This window comes from Rhinoderma darwinii, chromosome 1, assembly GCF_050947455.1.
Source record: "Rhinoderma darwinii isolate aRhiDar2 chromosome 1, aRhiDar2.hap1, whole genome shotgun sequence".
NCBI lineage: Eukaryota > Metazoa > Chordata > Amphibia > Anura > Rhinodermatidae > Rhinoderma > Rhinoderma darwinii.
Window position 1 is genome coordinate 621466992 of NC_134687.1, and position 18684 is coordinate 621485675.

Sequence of the window (18684 nt, forward strand, 5' to 3'; positions counted from 1 at the left end):
ATCCTGTACAACCCCATTAGGGACAGGCCATCAATGTTTAAGTCCTGGAGAACCCCTTTAATTAGAGATTAGCACAGTCCAATGGGAAACAATCTTATATGATTTAATATAAACAGTTACCCTCCCAATAATAGCTGTCCCTCGTACTAGGGAACATCCTCTTTACCTGGCAATATTCCCAGCAGCAGAGACTATGGAGTTCTGGGAGACTGATGCCACCCTGCTCATGCCGTTACCATCATGCCCCAAGTCATACACCTTGGAAAAAAATAAAATAAAAGTCATTATTTTTCTGCACTTTATATCTTAACACCTATAAGAGAGGATCAGTATGGGTTACCTGTAGTACACCTTTCTCGGAGCGGGTATAGAGGATGTTCCTAGAATTGTCCACAGCAATCTGAACTATGGGGTCTGTCAAGAAAACAAACAAATAAAAAACACAACTTAGTCTTCTCTGTAATGCCATAAAAATAGTTAAGATGAGGAGTCGATTGTTGGAGGAGCAATCAACTTCCCCTATCTGCTACATCACCCATAAACTATAGGACAGTACATGCATTCTTTGAGGCACATGTGCACGGCAGAAATGATCGTGGAAAAAGGAATTGCTCCCTGTCAAGGTTACGTTTTACTGCTGGAGGCCCGCAAAGCCAGTCACCACCAGAAGGCGACAAAGGGGTAGCCTGAAAAATGACTGAAATATCAAGAGGGAAAACACAGACAGGCCAGTAAAGGTAGGGAGCGGATTTATTTTACAGATGACGGAGTTGTAATTGCTGCGTACGGGTGTCGTCACCTTTGGGCTTCTAAGATTCTTTTACCTGGACATGGGAATTAGTCTTCATTATTAGAGAGAGTTAAAGTCCTATTATTACACGGCCTGATATGGGCCGTGAAAACGAGCGCTGATCAATGAGACCGTTCGTTAATCGCTGCTCGTTTCCTCCTTTCACAAGGAGCGATGATCGGTATATGCATGGGGACAAGTGATCAGTACTATGATCGTTCATCACCATACATTTCCATCATGTAGGAAAATGTGCTGCCGACAACGATATTTCTTGCTACATGATAAAATCAGTCGACAAACGAGCATTTGCTCGTTCATCGGCTGATCGTTGCCCCGATTAATCAGGGCAATGATCAGGGACGAGCGTTCATAAAGCCAAATCAAATGGAGTGATCATTGCCCCGTGTAAAAGGGTCTTTACAGTGTGAGAGGGATAGAGGACTCTATAGCAATAGCCATAAGTCTTCAACAGGGGACAGGGAGCCCCCTGGAGGATCTCTCCGGGACAACAGGAGATCACACAGGATGATGGATTTCTGCAGTGGTCACCCGACGCATAGATGGACTCTAGCTATGCAATGACCTGTACATAAAAGATGCAGAAAGTCAGAAGAAACGATACCGACTTCAGACACAGAAACGTTATTTAGAGATAAACTTTCCTTTCAAAGTACTTTGGACATACCATCCTCCGAGAATGAAAACTGAAGCACTGACGGGACCAGGAATGAGAGAGTGCCCTTTGAGTGGTTGATTTTCCTGCACCTTGGACTGAACCAACCAGCTTCAGCCTAATAAAAAAGAAAGGCACACGTATGTAATAACGTAGTGTACAGAATGCCACATAGTCCATATTTCTATAAAATGTCGAAGACTTACAGAAAAGTTCAGATAACACGGCTAAAGCAAAAGCTCAAGTACTTACAAGTACTGCATAACTAGGGGGCGCCTGAAAAATAAACTTACACTAAATGTCCCCCTCCCCCTTCAGCTTAATTCTTTGTGCATGAAAGGAGAACTGGCCATGGACACTCTATGGGGCGTAGCAAGGTAGAGGCCCGTGTTGAGCCTTGTACCTTGCCCCAGCTTTCCCGATCAGACTAACCCCCCCCCCATTGGACAGTAAAAATAAAAAAGTTATACTTACCTCTCTGCTTCTGTTCTCCCCACCCTCATCACTCCAGTGTGGCTCATACAATGTAACGATGCTGGGCGGCGGCAGGACGTTGTATTCGACATAGCACTGGTGACGTTGAAGTGCTGCGTCGCATATAAGACCCTAATGTTGGTCGGCTTCAGGACCTCGTATGAGCCGCAATGGGCGTAATTGGAGCGTTTTTTCTATGGAGTCAATGGAAAACGGCTCCAATTACGTCCCAAGAAGCGACATGCACTTCTTTGACAGCGGCGCGTAAAAAAAATGACCGTCGGCACAGAACATCGTAAAACCCATTCAAATAAATGGGCAGATGTTTGCCGACGCGTTGGAGCCGTATTTTCGGACGTAATTCGAGGTTAAAATGCCCAAATTACGTCCGTAAATAGGGTGTGTGAACCCAGCCTTATATGAAAATAATACAAACTTTTGCAGAGAGAAAGAAAAAAATACAATTCTTACCTGGTAAGCCACTTCATACAAGCAGCCATCTTTGCCAGATAAGAAGATGCGCCCATTGCTTGTGGAGGTTATGGTTATTAAGTAGGTGTTATCTGTAGCGATCGAATATAAAGGGTCCGGGAGTAGCTGCATTCCTGCAGACAGGCTGTCATTGGCGTTTCCTAGTATCAAAACAAAAAGGAGGAAAAAAAGAAACTAAACATGACTAAAAGACACTGCTAAAAAAAACTAACCCAAAATGAACAATTCACTTACAGATGGGATCTTGATGAAGATTTAAGTTGAAAATCTTTACTGTTATAAATTGTAATTAATAAAGAACAAAGTGACGTATCAATGGTCAATGGAAAACCAAAATCATCAACCAATTGGGGCCTGGATTCCAAAATCACCCGAACATCAAAGAAATTTTTTAAAATCACAGTCGGATCCAATTTGCGTGAATTTCATCACAGCAAGTAAAAATGCATAACTTGTACGACCCCCCCCCACGTGCCTGCATGCGCTCCTGTCAACATTTGGGTATGCTCTTGATGAGACGGCGGGATCAGGGCATCAGTAAGCTACCGGAGTGGTTGTGGCGCTACTTGGCGACATTGGACGCACTGATTCATAATGTCCCAGCCGTTCTCAATTGGATTCAGGCCTGGGGATCGTGAGGGACAGTCAACTGCATCAATGCCTTCATCATCACGGAACTGCGTACACATTCAGGACACATATGGCCTGGCATTGTCCTGCACCAGGAAGAGCCCAGGGCCCACTGTTGGTTGTCATGTGGAGTTCTGTGCGACCCTCCAAGGATATTCCTCTTCAGGCCATTACTGACCCACCGCCAAACCGGTCATGCTGGATGATGTTGCAGGCAGCACAACGCTCACCACAGCGTCTCCAGACTCTGACATCTGTTACATGCGCTCAGTATGAAACGGCTCTCATCTGTGTAGAGAACTGGGCGCCAATAGCGGACCTGCCAATTATGGTCTCATTCGAGCTAAACTGTGAGCACAGGTCCCACTACAGGACGTTGGGCCCTTATGGAGTCTGTCTCGGACAGTTTGGTCAGAAATACGCACACCTGTTCTTCCTCGTACAAAAGAGCAGATACTGGTCTTGCGGATAGGTTGATGCTCTTCTACAGCCCTCTCCGACTCGTGTAACAGCCCGTGTCCGGGTATATGCTCCAAACTCTTGAGACTGTGCTGGGAGACGCAGCAAACCTTCTTGCGACAGCAATTACGTATGTGCCATCCCGGAGGAGCTGGTCTACCTGAATAGGTTGCAGGTACGGTCTTATGCTACCAGTCGTAACAAGGACACTGGCAAACTAGAGAAGAATCAGTCAGGAAGGATAAGAAGGAAGGAATTGTCTATAGCCACCACCCGCATAACCTTTCCCTTTGCACCTGTGGTCACTTTCCTTTGTAACAAAGCAGGTGAAATGGATTCACAATTGCTCATGCATCCTAACTGGACAGATTGATATCCCTGAAGTTTTATTGACTTGGGGTTATACCGTGATTCTTAAATGTTCCCCTAATTTTTTTCCAGCGGTGTAGAAAAATAAATATGTAACTAGAGATTGTGAAATATAGACATATGATAGTGACTGATCAGGGGAAGGGGTGTTGGGAACATCCCTGAGACTAGCTTATGGTCAGGAGACCCTTTCTAGCAAAAAGGGGTTGTCGGAACCATACAAACGCCTTTAACTGCCGAGGACGTATGTTATCACCCCCCCCTAACCGATCAGATAGAAGATGTGCTCTCTTATTGTCACATATAGGGGGAAGGGCTTTTTTTCTACTACAGGGGTGAGAAAATGAGTAATTGCACATATAATCACCCCCTGCACCTAATCAGGAAATTTTATCAACTCGTGACTCGGATGTATTCACAGTCGTCTGAATGGCAGAGATTTTTCTGGTGCTTATACGTACATGTAGATATAGACATAAGTGACACGTATGAACTCTACAAAATAATACGCTTTCATGCAGAATTGCATAAAAAGGTGCCCGTGAGTGTCAAGTGCTGGGCAGGGTGGTATTTTAATAAAGTTTCAGTTACGTCAAAAGTGTCAAAAAAGGGTTAATACCATGTACCTTAGAGTATGTACATTGTCCAGAGTAAACTGACCTGCTTGTAAATTGGCGAAGCTCACGCCTAATATAACGACGTCTACAGGAGTCGCAAGAACAAGCAAGTAATGGATGTGAGGCTGGAAAATACCTGCAAGACAGAACCACGAAGGAAGGAGTGAGAAATGCTCCGCCGGGAGGGTCCGGGTGTCACGTGGACACAAAACTCCCCCTTCCCACTTACCTTCCTTAGGCTTTACAAGCCCGACCGACAGAATCGTCTCACTGAGGCCATCAAAGTAAGCAACATCACCCCTAAGATGTACAAAATCCAGGGTTCAGATATTTTACCTCAATGCAAATTGTAAAAACATAAAAGTGATCAAATCAAACTTCTAAAAAAAACAAAACTTTTGACGTATCATAGTGACCTGCCAGAAGTTTTGATCGGTGGAGGTCCGAGCACTGGGACCCCCACCGATCTCTAAAACGAAAGCAGTAAAAGTGCTCGGGTGAGAGCTGTGTCGCTTCGTTTCTAATCGGCTTTCCTCGGAGCGGTGTACGGGCTCAATAGAAAGTCTAGGAGTCCGTAAACCGCTCCGAGGAAAGCCGATCAAAATCTAAACGGCGCAGCGCTCACCCGAGTGCTTATGCCGCTTTGTTTTAGCAATCGGTGAGAGTCTCAGTGCTCGGACCTCCACCGTTTAAAACTTCGACATGTCAAAAGAATTTTAAAAAGTTTAGTTACCCTTTAGATTTTGGTACAGCTTTTGAAAAACGACACCCCCCAAAATGCCGAAAGCCGTAGTCTAGAACATCACCGTGTTTTACTGAACAATTACTACTTAGTGGTTCTCGGTTACATCTAGTCTTTTACCAGTTTTATGTTATATTCACATTCCACGAAACATATTCACTAGTTACATCTCCTCTTTCTTCTATACGTACCCCTCCTCGTAATTCCACATGAAAATATCGCTGTCGATCGTCAGCCAAGCCCGGCTGATTTCAGGGAATACACCCATCATGCAATTGCACTGCATACCTACAGATGTTATGTAAGGAGCAAACGCACACATTGAACAACCGTTCACAACTCCAATAGACATGCCATAAACGTGTGATAGATGTGGGTCCTATCCCTAGAACGGGGAGTCGGGATATGCCCTAAGTGTTTAAGTTGAGAATACCACTTTAAGCAGAGTTTAGGGGGTGTGTCTGTCAGCATAGTGTCGACAGATTCCAGAAGGAATCAGCAGACTAATGAATGCAGCTTTGCCACAATATCTTTAAGTTGTATCAGCTTATGCCCTTTGTGAGATAACCTGTAACTGAGCCCACGAAGATAATAATACAAAAAAAAAACTTCTAAATGACGCAAAAAACACCAAAGCCAGGCCTGCTGTGATGTTGGAAAAATACCACTGACCCAAAAAAACACAAGTTCAAATAAACAAATAAAATAAAAGACACCTAAAAAACCCGCCATGTTTGTAGGGTGTTTTATATTTCCCAATGGACTTCAAGATAACGTCTGGCCGCAGCTTTTTTCCTAAAAACTCTGTAAATCCACAATTAAATGGGTTTTCCCATTACAAAAAGTGATGGTGTATTAAATGGGTAGGCCATAAAGATCTGATTGGTGGGGATCCAAATGCCGGGACTAGTTTAATCAAACCTCGGGCTTTAGCTAAAACTGTAAAATGAGCTGGGAACTCAGAGTTTACTTACTGGTGCCCTCCGTTTAGCTTGTTGTGCCGTCAATTCAAAGGCCCCCTTTCCTGTCATCCAAGATGGCCGCAGATCTTCTCAGATTGTCTCGGACTGCCGAAGCACAATGAGCATCGGGAAGGCTGCGGCGGCCATCTTGGATGAAAGGAGAGGGGGGGGGACCAAAAAGTAAACACTGCATTCCCAGCCAACTTTACGTTTTTAGCTAAAACTGGAGGGATCTTCTACTGGCCATCTCGGTGGGAGCCCCAGAGGTCGGACCCCACAAATCATAATGTTATAGCTACAGGGCCCTTCACTATGCACTAGAAGTACTTGGTTATGTATTAGGATACGTCCAAACTGTTCAACCAGCTCCGGGGGTAGTGGCACTCTGCGGATGGCGCTCAGCTCTGGAAGGATGGGGATGCTCATCATGCTGGGACCTTGCAGGGGATAATCCATTTCAGACATTCCTGACACTGTAGGACTATCTGTAATATAAAAAGGATCAAAGCAGAAAATGACGGACACGTAAACTCCTTGTGAAGCCGACGATAAACAGGACAACATTATTACATTCATATTCACCATCTGGCGTTAAACCCCCCCCAAACAAAACGTGATGAATTCATAGAAGACTGTCAGAAAAATAGTAGAATCTTATGTTTCATCCTACAATTGTTACATGTCTATGAACAGCTCCTCCTGCCGCTCTCTCCCATCACCCCCCGCTTCTTTTGCCGACGCTATCTCCCATCGTCCCCCTCTTCGTCTCCCGACCCTGTCTCCCATCGTCCCCCTCTTCTTCTCCCGACCCTGTCTCCCATCGTCCCCCTCTTCCATCGTCCCCCTCTTCTTCTCCCGACCCGGTCTCCCACTTCTTCTCCCGACCCTGTCTCCCATCGTCCCCCACTTCTTCTCCCGACCCTGTCTCCCATCGTCCCCCTCTTCTTCTCCCGACCCTCTCCCCCATCGTCCCCCTCTTCTTCTCCCGACCCTCTCTCCTATCGTCCCCCTCTTCTTCTCCCGACCCCCTCTCCCATCGTCCCCCTCTCCTTCTCCCGACCCCTCTCCTTCTCCCATCGTCCCCCTCTTCTTCTCCCGACCCCCTCTCCCATCATCCCCCTCTTCTTCCGCACTCTCCCATCAGCCACCTCTTCACTCGATGCTCTCTCACCTCACCCCCTCTTCTCCGGACGCGCTCTCCCATCACCGCCCTCTTCTCCGGACGCTCATACCCATCGTCCCCCTCTTCTTCCCCTCTCCCATCGTCCCCCTCTTCTTCCCCTCTCCCATCGTCCCCCTCTTCTTCCGCTCTCTCCCATCGTCCCCCTCTTCCTCCGCTCTCTTCCATCGTCCCCCTCTTCCTCCGCTCTCCCCCATCGTCCCCCTCTTCTTCCACTCTCCCATCATCCCCCCCTCTTCTTCTTCCAATCTCTCCCATCATCCCCCCTCTTCTTCCTCCGCTCTCTCCCATCGTCCCCCTCTTCTTCCCCTCTCCCATCGTCCCCCTCTTCTTCCCCTCTCCCATCGTCCCCCTCTTCCATCGTCCCCCTCTTCTTCTCCCGACCCCCTCTCCCATCGTCCCCCTCTTCTTCTCCCGACCCCCTCTCCCATCGTCCCCTTCTTCTCCCGACCCCCTCTCCCATCGTCCCCCTCTTCTCCCGACCCCCTCTCCCATCGTCCCCCTCTTCTCCCGACCCCCTCTCCCATCGTCCCCCTCTTCTCCCGACCCCCTCTCCCATCGTTCCCCTCTTCTTCTCCCGACCCCTCTCCCATCGTCCCCCTCTTCTTCTCCCGACCCCCTCTCCCATCGTCCCCCTCTTCTTCTCCCGACCCCCTCTCCCATCGTCCCCCTCTTCTTCTCCCGACCCCCTTTCCCATCGTCCCCCTCTTCATCTCCCGACCCCCTCTCCCATCGTCCCCCTCTTCTTCTCCCGACCCCCTCTCCCATCGTCCCCCTCTCCTTCTCCCGACCCCCTCTCCTTCTCCCAACCCCTCTCCTTCTCCCATCGTCCCCCTCTTCTTCTCCCGACCCCCTCTCCCATCATCCCCCTCTTCTTCCGCACTCTCCCATCAGCCACCTCTTCACTCGATGCTCTCTTACCTCACCCCCTCTTCTCCGGACGCGCTCCCCCATCACCGCCCTCTTCTCCAGACGCTCTCTCCCATCACCGCCCTCTTCTCCGGACGCTCACTCCCATCATCCCCCTCTTCTTCCTCCGCTCTATCCCATCATCCCCCTCTTCTTCTTCCCCTCTCTCCCATCATCCCCCTCTTCTTCTCCCGACCCCCTCTCCCATCGTCCCCCTCTTCCTCTCCCGACCCCCATCGTCCCCCACTTCTTCTCCCGACCCTGTCTCCCATCGTCCCCCTCTTCTTCTCCCGACCCTGTCTCCCATCGTCCCCCTCTTCTTCTCCCGACCCTGTCTCCCATCGTCCCCCACTTCTTCTCCCGACCCGGTCTCCCATCGTCCCCCACTTCTTCTCCCGACCCTCTCCCCCATCGTCCCCCTCTTCTTCTCCCGACCCACTCTCCCATCGTCCCCTTCTTCCGACCCACTCTTCCATCGTCCCCTTCTTCTCCCGACCCTCTCTCCCATCGTCCCCCTCTTCTTCCGCTCTCTCCCATCGTCCCCCTCTTCTTCCGCTCTCTCCCATCGTCCCCCTCTTCTTCCGCTCTCTCCCATCGTCCCCCTCTTCTTCCGCTCTCTCCCATCGTCCCCCTCTTCTTCCGCTCTCTCCCATCGTCCCCCTCTTCTTCCGCTCTCTCCCATCGTCCCCCTCTTCTTCTTCCGCTCTCTCCCATCGTCCCCCTCTTCTTCTTCCGCTCTCTCCCATCGTCCCCCTCTTCTTCTTCCGCTCTCTCCCATCGTCCCCCTCTTCTTCTTCCGCTCTCTCCCATCGTCCCCCTCTTCTTCTTCCGCTCTCTCCCATCGTCCCCCTCTTCTTCTTCCGCTCTCTCCCATCGTCCCCCTCTTCTTCTTCCGCTCTCTCCCATCGTCCCCCTCTTCTTCTTCCGCTCTCTCCCATCGTCCCCCTCTTCTTCTTCCGCTCTCTCCCATCGTCCCCCTCTTCTTCTTCCGCTCTCTCCCATCGTCCCCCTCTTCTTCTTCCGCTCTCTCCCATCGTCCCCCTCTTCTTCTTCCGCTCTCTCCCATCGTCCCCCTCTTCTTCTTCCGCTCTCTCCCATCGTCCCCCTCTTCTTCTTCCGCTCTCTCCCATCGTCCCCCTCTTCTTCTTCCGCTCTCTCCCATCGTCCCCCTCTTCTTCTTCCGCTCTCTCCCATCGTCCCCCTCTTCTTCTTCCGCTCTCTCCCATCGTCCCCCTCTTCTTCTTCCGCTCTCTCCCATCGTCCCCCTCTTCTTCTTCCGCTCTCTCCCATCGTCCCCCTCTTCTTCTTCCGCTCTCTCCCATCGTCCCCCTCTTCTTCTTCCGCTCTCTCCCATCGTCCCCCTCTTCTTCTTCCGCTCTCTCCCATCGTCCCCCTCTTCTTCTTCCGCTCTCTCCCATCGTCCCCCTCTTCTTCTTCCGCTCTCTCCCATCGTCCCCCTCTTCTTCTTCCGCTCTCTCCCATCGTCCCCCTCTTCTTCTTCCGCTCTCTCCCATCGTCCCCCTCTTCTTCTTCCGCTCTCTCCCATCGTCCCCCTCTTCTTCTTCCGCTCTCTCCCATCGTCCCCCTCTTCTTCTTCCGCTCTCTCCCATCATCCCCCCCTCTTATTCTTCCGCTCTCTCCCATCATCCCCCCCTCTTATTCTTCCGCTCTCTCCCATCATCCCCTCCCTCTTCTTCTTCCCCTCTCTCCCATCATCCCCCCCTCTTCTTCTTCCGCTCTCTCCCATCATCCCCCCTCTTCTTCTTCCGCTCTCTCCCATCATCCCCCCTCTTCTTCTTCCGCTCTCTCCCATCATCCCCCCCTCTTCTTCTTCCGCTCTCTCCCATCATCCCCCCCTCTTCTTCTTCCGCTCTCTCCCATCATCCCCCCCTCTTCTTCTTCCGCTCTCTCCCATCATCCCCCCCTCTTCTTCTTCCGCTCTCTCCCATCATCCCCTCTCTTCTTCTTCCGCTCTCTCCCATCATCCCCCTCTACTCCTGACCCACTCTCCCATCATCCCCCTCTACTCCTGACCCACTCTCCCATCATCCCCCTCTACTCCTGACCCACTCTCCCATCATCCCCCTCTACTCCTGACCCACTCTCCCATCATCCCCCTCTTCTCCTGACCCACTCTCCCATCATCCCCCTCTTCTTCCATTCGCTCTCATCACCCCCATCTTTTCATTCCTCACCCTCTCATACTTTTCTTATCTCCTCCCTCTATTGCTCTTCTTTAACTCTTCATTCCCTGAGCCTTCCATTGACCCGTTCCCCAATACTACGCCCCATGTCCCCCTCCCTCCTCATCTCTTGTGATCCTTGTCTTACTATGAGCCGGTATGTTGAGGAAGTCAGACAGGTCGGGGTAGGATCTCTCCTCCTGCAGTAACCGATCTATAACTCTTCCGGCTCCCTCTAGTGATTCCTGCATGGCGGCGGAGGCTGCCGGTGCCCCCGGGGCTGCGCTGGGCATTGTGCGGATTAATGTAATTAGAAGGGAACACTAATCAAGTTCTAGGACAGAACTTCCAGCTGAGGGCGCAACGTTCAAAACAACAGGCGACCCGCGCAAACCGCGCCGCCAAAGCACGCTGAGGGGCTGACGTCATTCTGCCGCGCCTGGCTGTCAAGCTATTGGGTATTACAAGAACCCTGGAGGATGCGCCCTGATGGCGTCACGTCACCTAGGAGATGGTTTTACCGTCCAACGGCCATGTTGGATGTGGGCAAATAAAAAGTTCCGTTTTTGATTATATGTTGAATGTAATGAATGAACGTTATTGATACTTTTTGAGCTAAAAAGCAGAATAGTACAAGATTACTAGCTTTAACCCTTACTGCTTCCTGAACCTAGGTGACAGATTGCACCGCGCGCCGGCCATGTTGGTTTTGGGCAAATTATTTAGTGCGTCCTAGAAAGTGAACCGTTTTTGATACGTTTTGGAGATCATCTTTGGGCGGTAATGTTAAAGTATACTTATCGGTTACGTTTGATAACGGAAAGAAACGCGAAAGACTGGGTTTGTCCCTCGCTTCCTACAGTAGCCGCGTCAGGAACTCTCTGGAGGGGCGGGGACTGGGAGCGTGCTGGAGTCAGGAGTGTGTACAGCAGCACCAGGTACTGATAGCAGCGGCTTATTACCGGGCAGCTCCGGTCACCGGCGTTATTGGCAGCCCTGGTACAATCAATGTTTATTTCTAATTTAGTTGGTGAAGACGTTTTGAAATGAGGTCTTAATAAAGACTTTATATTTTATTCTAAATGTCTTTCCCATCATGCCTCAGGAGGAACAGAGATATTATATTCCTGTGCTCTGAGAGTGGGGCCTATTGTTATCTCCTCAGCGGTTTATGTGACCTTGTTGGTTGGTTCGTAACTGGATTTGACTGTTTTGTATTAGTTGTCACTTTTGCCACTTATTTCAACTCGCTCATCACCCCCCTCTTCCCCCGCGGCTCGTCACCCCCCTCTAATCTCACCGCTCATCGCCCCCCTCTTCCCCCGCCGCTCATCACCCCCCTCTTCTCTCACCGCTCATCACCCCCCTCTTCTCTCACCGCTCATCACCCCCCTCTTCTCTCACCGCTCCACACCCCCCTCTTCTCCCGCCGCTCATCACCCCCCTCTTCTCCCGCCGCTCGTCACCCCCCTCTTCTCCCGCCGCTCGTCACCCCCCTCTTCTCCCGCCGCTCGTCACCCCCCTCTTCCCCCGCCGCTCGTCACCCCCCTCTTCCCCCGCCGCTCGTCACCCCCCTCCGCTCGTCACCCCCCTCTTCCCCCGCCGCTCGTCACCCCCCTCTTCCCCCGCCGCTCGTCACCCCCCGCCGCTCGTCACCCCCCTCTTCCCCCGCCGCTCGTCACCCCCCGCCGCTCGTCACCCCCCTCTTCCCCCGCCGCTCGTCACCCCCCTCTTCCCCCGCCGCTCGTCACCCCCCTCTTCCCCCGCCGCTCCTCAACGCCCCCCTCTTCTCCCGCCGCTCCTCAACGCCCCCCTCTTCTCCCGCCGCTCCTCAACGCCCCCCTCTTCTCCCGCCGCTCCTCAACGCCCCCCTCTTCTCCCGCCGCTCCTCAACGCCCCCCTCTTCTCCCGCCGCTCCTCAACGCCCCCCTCTTCTCCCGCCGCTCCTCAACGCCCCCCTCTTCTCCCGCCGCTCCTCAACGCCCCCCTCTTCTCCCGCCGCTCCTCAACGCCCCCCTCTTCTCCCGCCGCTCCTCAACGCCCCCCTCTTCTCCCGCCGCTCCTCAACGCCCCCCTCTTCTCCCGCCGCTCCTCAACGCCCCCCTCTTCCCCCGCCGCTCGTCGCCCCCTCTTCTTCCCCCGCCGCTCGTCGCCCCCCTCTTGCCCCACCCACCTTTTCTGCCGGCGCTCTCCCATCACCCCCCTCTTCTTCTGCCGGCGCTCTCTCCCATCACCCCCCTCTTCTTCTGCCAGCGCTCTCTCCCATCACCCCCCTCTTCTTCTGCCGGCGCTCTCTCCCATCACCCCTCTCTCCTGCTGGCGCTCTCTCCCATCACCCCTCTCTCCTGCTGGCGCTCTCTCCCATCACCCCTCTCTCCTTCTGCCGGCGCTCTCTCCCATCACCCCTCTCTCCTTCTGCCGGCGCTCTCTCCCATCACCCCTCTCTCCTTCTGCCGGCGCTCTCTCCCATCACCCCTCTCTCCTTCTGCCGGCGCTCTCTCCCATCACCCCCTCTTCTGCCGGCGCTCTCTCCCATCACCCCTCTCTCCTCCGGCGCACTCTTCCATCTCCCTCTCTTCTTCCATCACCCCCCTCTTCTATTCTGGCGCTCTCTCCCATCACCCCCCTCTTCTTCTCCCGGTGCTCTCTTCCATCGCCCCCTCTTCTTCTCCCGATGCTCTCTTCCATCGCCCCCTCTTCTCCTGATGCTCTTTCCCATCACCCCCCTTCTTTCCTTGACACTCTATCATCACCCTGATCATCTCTGAGCCTCAGGTGTCAGCACATTACACAGTGTGGTAGACGTTATTAATATGCTGCTTCTGCTCTGTTATGGGGGCTGGAATTGACGGGGGTGCTGTGGTGGGAGTACTATTACTGGCATTTGTGGGGACTGGCTGAAACTGATTTTAGAACATTTCTTAGAAATCTTCAGTTGGCACTCATGGGAAGCTGTTGCTGTCACAATGGGCGCACTGCTGTCACTGTTATGGGGCATTGGCTGACACTATTATGGGGGCACTGTGGCTTCCTCTCCTGTGTGGGGGAGGTGAGGATGAGAGGTTGGTTAGAGCTGTAATTTCATAGTTTTTTTGACCCCTCTCCTCCATTGTTTGTATCTTCTATTTGGTATGGTCCTGTTACGTTGGCATTTATAGTGGTATTGGAATTATTTTACTTTATGGTGGTATTATTTTGTACAGTATTTCAGTTATTTGGTTACGGTTTTCTGGTATGCTGTAGGTACTGTATGCCAATATTGTATGAGGGTACTATGCCACTTTAATCACACCATGTCCCTTCTATTGAACCACACAAACTTGTTGGCGATGTGGCCTTCATCATCTTCATTCCGGATGATCAGGTCTGAGCCTCTTCTTCTTATGTATACTGGTCACTGAAGCCATGACACCAGTGTGAACAGAGCCTTAGTTGTGATGTTGCCTTAACCTCTGTTTATTTATTTCTTTACATCCCAGTTTCCACAATGGAGGATTCTGAAGACCCCAATGTTGCTGCCACAATGGGATTCTCTGGATTCGGTGAGTTACTTCTGTTGGGGAATATTGTGCCATTTTAATGGGCATGTACAGACCTGAGCGCCCCTGCAATGTTCACATGCACGGGCGCCCAGATCGGTGGGCGCCGGAGGTTGAAGGGAGGATTTTTATTTTCTTAAACATTGAATTGAAAACGAAAAGCCTTCTTATTCTTCATGATATGGAAGGCTAGACAAAAATAAGAATCTGGAAAATCCCTTTAAATGGAATTTGTCGGGTTTTTTTTCACAACAAACTCCTTGCACTGCTGGTCTGGTATTGTGAAAAGCATCGCCCACGTTATAACATGATTTGGTTTTTGCAAAACGGTAAAAATGATCTGTAAAGGTGTTGTTTAGGCTCGGGGCGGTGATCAGTATATGATCGGTTGGGGTCCGACACCTGGATCCCGCACCGATGAGCCTCCGGAAAATCCGCAGTGGCCGGTATCGGAAGCAGATAGCTGTGGTCACTGTATAACGGCCGTACCGCAGATCTGCTCCTATACAAGTGAATGCGAGAAAGCTGCAGCAACCCAGTAAGGCTGCTAGACTGTGACCGGAGCCATCTTCTTCCAACACCAGCCACTGCGTAACATCCGGAGGCTGATCGGTGAGGGATCCGGGTGTCAGACCCTCACTAATCATATACTGATGACCTATCCTGTGAATAGGTTATCAGTATGAAAAACAACCCCCAACCTGGACAACCCCTTTAATGCCTCCACACACCATATGCTGATTAGGCACAAAGAGTCTTCCGTACCAAGGAGCGTCCTGCAATTTTTTTTCCAACGCCTCCCCGTTCACTTACTGGATGAAACGGCGGATGACAGGAGTGTAGAGAAGAAGGAAGGTACTAGTTGTGGGGCCCCAGCAATCTGACAATTATCAATAGGACAGGCCGGTTGCACTTTCGGATGCAGTTCTTGGTCTAGGACACTAAACTCTTCCATGTAAGCAGGGGCTCCATTGTAAGATAGACATTGTTGCCTATATAAACTGGTTGTTTTGGGAGAGGGGGCGCTCTTCACTGCTCTTTATTAGGTTTCTATTGTTATCTAATATTTTACTTCTTTTATATTTTAGGCAGGAAAGCTCGGACGTTTGACCTGGAAGCCATGTTTGAGCAAACCCGTAGAACAGCTGTAGAACGGAGCAAAAAAACATTTGGTAAGTCAATTTTTAAATTCTATAACTCCCGGCGAGATGTTTTTTCTTAGAAAAATAACACTTGTTACTGAGGTGCAGCAAATTCTTGCCTTATTTGAGGCTCATTTTTTTTCTATGTGCAGCAGTTATGTCCCTTTCACGCTGCATTAAATGGTCTCAGTTTGGCATTTACTTCGAGCCTATTGTGTGTGTGCTCTAGTGGCCAGTGTGAGAACTGCAATATTTAGAAAACAAAACCTAATTGAAACAATATGTATCTTGTGACATTTTCCCTAGCATTGAGAACGTGTGCAGATCAAAATCCGCAATAGACTCTCTTTTCATGCTTGATCATAGGAATTAACTGGTTTATATATTTTTATCCAAACAGAAGCACGAGAGAAAGAAGGGGAAGAAAAGAAACCGCAAATTTCAGCGTCCAGGATTGTGGCCTCTGGCTCTGGACTGAGAAACGAGAGAGAGTCCAGCTCTGGGTAGGGACTATTAGTCGAGTCCGATACAATAACCCCCCTACACTTCACCCCCCCCCCCCCCAATTATTGTTTCTTAACTTTATTTAGTTTTATATTTGAAACACTTTATCATTTATTAGTCATTTTTATTTTTTTACTATATTTTTGCCGTTTTTTCTGACCAGAGCAGATCGGCACCTGACCTAAAGCTGTCCATAAAAGTTGGCTGAATCCACCCATTTCAGCGGGATTAGACCACTATTTAGTGTAAGGGGGGCCTCCATGTTGGTCTAGATGACCGATCCTTTTATCCTGCAGAACATAAGCCGCTGCCATAGGTGTTTTGCAGCGGCTTTTCCCCCTCTCCCCGTTGAAATGGGCATCCACATAAAAAAGAAACAATATTCGCCTGGTAATTCCCCCGCCGTTTCAGCGCTGATGCTTTAGTGATCCCTGCAAATCTTTGTTTACTTTACTGCCGTGCATCCATGTGACTTCTGCAGCCAATTACTGTTCTTAGCGGTAATGCCAGCATGTAAGGCACGTGATCGCTGAGACCAATGATTGGCTGCAGCAATCACATGGATGTATAGCAGAGGTGTACAACAGTATGATATCACTAAAAAGTCCAAAATATATGTAAAATAGGTAAAAATCTCTTATAGGGGTTTTTTGCTACGGGATAACTGATGACCTATCCACCGGATAGGTCATTAGTATATCATCGGTGGAGGTCCGACACCCGGACCCCGCACCGATAAGCTGCTCCGGTTGCCTGTGGGCACCAGATGTTATTGCAATGTATGGAGCTGGTTCCGTACATTGCATAGCGGCCCTGCTGCCGAACTGCAGCTCTGCTCCTATTCACTTGAATAGGAGCAGAGCCGCAGTACTGCAGCTCGGCCGCTATTTCATGATCGGAGCCATATGCTTCCGGCATTGACGTTCGGTGCCCGGAGGCAGCCTGAGTGGCAGATCGGTGCGGGATCCGGGTGTCTGACCTCCACAGATGATGTACTGATGACCTATCTCGTGGATAGCTCATCAGTTGGCCGGTTGTGGACAACCCCTTTAATGGGACTAAAAGAAAAAAATGAATAAAAACAATAAACACCAAAAAATAAAAATTCCTACATAGTAAACGCTAACTTGTAGTTTCCAAAAAATGATGCCTGTAATATCTTCTGTCCCCGTCTTCCCATAAACAAGGCCTCAAAATAGCAATCTCATCCTAAAAATATCAAGACAAGCTCGCTAACCGAATGCGGGGTGAAAAAAGCGGAAATATTCCTTCTAAAAATGGGCTATGGGCCATAAGGGGTTAAAATTCAGCATCGTTCCCTGGGAACTGTAAATATTTATTAAAAGTTTATATAATGTGTGTGTGTGTGTATATAGACACACAAGTGCACGGATCATTACAAGACACAGCTCTGATACACATACGAGCCCTGCACCTGTGTGTCCATCACATGACCATGTAACCACACTGCACCTGTGATCACATGATCAGTAAAGAATTTTATCCACTAGGAGTAAACATTGTAGGTTTCTACTGAATAACAGCAAGCAGAGATCTTAAAAACCATAAGCAATTAATATAAAAGGATATTGGAAAATTGTATAACTTTTAATTATACAAGGAAAATATCATTATTTGCTGAAACCAGAAAATACCCCTTCTAATGTGAAACTTGCTTGTCTGATTTGGTGTAGTGACTCTGATGACGGCTCTGATGATGAGTTCATTGGCCCCCCAGCACCAGGCAGCAGTTCTCACGCTCCAGATGATGAAATGATTGGTCCTCCACTCCCTCCTGGCTACAAAGACAGTGATGAGGATGACGAAGATGATGACGGAGATGATGAGGATGACGTAAGTTTAAACACATGATGTTGACTCCCTCCAAAGTGACCCAACTTTAGGTAGGGCTGCTGCAGGGAAGTCAAACTTCCAATCATTGCCAGTCAGAGGCAGGAAATTTACTGCAGCCTGTATTCTGTAATCAGCAGACACCGGCTTAATCTATGTAACCAATCAGAGCAAGAAAAATTGTAAATCAGCTCACACAAGTCAGGTATCCAAGTCCTGCGTTTTTGGAAGAAAAGGTATGCAATAATAGACTCTGAGATTCGGTATACTTTTTACTCTCACATTTGGGTACCACGCGGTACAGGGTTTACAGTACAAAGTCTGCACAAGCAAATGCGTGTTGGCTAATGTCACTCACCTGTCCACATGATTTACGGCCTGCAGCGTCTTCACTGGTTCCACTTCGGCGTTCGTAATGAACGCTCGTTCTCTCTGCGGTTTAGTCTACGGGTGCTACCGAGGGTCAAAAGACCTAGACAGCATTGTTTCTACTACAGCACTGCCGCCGTTGGTGCGCAGGAACACGCTCTGGAACTCCCCTAAAACCGCTTGTCTACCATAAAACAGAGCAGACACAGGCTAACAGAATTAGTTTTTCTCACACTTGACTGTTCTGTTATTGGACTGTTCCCACTTGTAAAGGGATAGATTCTGAGAACAGAAGCATTTTATGTAGTTGCTATTCCGAACATGCAAGCAAGGTCTACTTTTGGATTGTAGCGTTCAGTCCACAGATGCTGCGTGTTTTTATTGGATCACATGGTCGTACAGTCTTGGTTCCTTAAAGGATAACTCCTACAAAGACTACAGCTTACCATGTGTTCCACTAAGGAATTTCATGTGTCCGTGTTTTGCCTGTTCTCTTTTTTATTCTGCGTCTATCACTGTGTATCACACTAGACACAATCTGAATCCGGCTTCGGTGAAACGCTTTTTCTATTTGAGTTATTGGGGATAATCCTGTGTTACTCATACAGGCACCAGAACTTCCTGTATGATGTCATTACATGGACTGTACCGCCACATGGGGGGGGGGGGGGGGCTGGAATTCTTATGACCATTACTGATGATGATTAGATATGCTTCTCTCACACAGTGTATAACGGAGAAGATCACAGCTCAGCCTCCCAGGCTTATGTAGAATTATAAGGAAGCATAATCACAC

At 49.8% G+C, this 18684-nt stretch overlaps 2 protein-coding genes across 6 annotated transcripts in view; one reads left to right on the forward strand and one right to left on the reverse strand.

Annotated features, from left to right (window-relative positions):
- NUP155 (nucleoporin 155) overlaps window positions 1-10942 on the reverse strand; it is a 45839-nt gene extending 34897 nt beyond the window's left edge. The window contains exons 1-9 of one of the 2 annotated variants that reach the window (XM_075842111.1): window positions 10632-10942; window positions 6559-6696; window positions 5441-5537; window positions 4737-4807; window positions 4551-4643; window positions 2412-2572; window positions 1479-1584; window positions 341-414; window positions 167-258 (exon numbers count right to left, since the gene is read on the reverse strand). In XM_075842111.1, the coding sequence (XP_075698226.1) occupies window positions 167-258; window positions 341-414; window positions 1479-1584; window positions 2412-2572; window positions 4551-4643; window positions 4737-4807; window positions 5441-5537; window positions 6559-6696; window positions 10632-10776 (977 nt within the window). In that variant the 5' untranslated portion in view covers window positions 10777-10942. The remainder of the gene's footprint in view (window positions 1-166; window positions 259-340; window positions 415-1478; window positions 1585-2411; window positions 2573-4550; window positions 4644-4736; window positions 4808-5440; window positions 5538-6558; window positions 6697-10631) is intronic. The other variant, XM_075842102.1, reaches the window with a different exon arrangement.
- Window positions 10939-18684, forward strand: part of WDR70 (WD repeat domain 70) — a 291197-nt gene continuing 283451 nt past the window's right edge. The window contains exons 1-5 of one of the 4 annotated variants that reach the window (XM_075842124.1): window positions 10939-11040; window positions 13963-14025; window positions 15111-15194; window positions 15565-15667; window positions 17363-17522. In XM_075842124.1, coding sequence (XP_075698239.1) covers window positions 10995-11040; window positions 13963-14025; window positions 15111-15194; window positions 15565-15667; window positions 17363-17522 — 456 coding nt within the window. In that variant the 5' untranslated portion in view covers window positions 10939-10994. Of the gene's footprint in view, window positions 11041-11216; window positions 11422-11459; window positions 11483-13407; window positions 13848-13962; window positions 14026-15110; window positions 15195-15564; window positions 15668-17362; window positions 17523-18684 lie in introns of those variants that run through there. The other 3 variants (XM_075842132.1, XM_075842147.1, XM_075842140.1) reach the window with 3 other exon arrangements.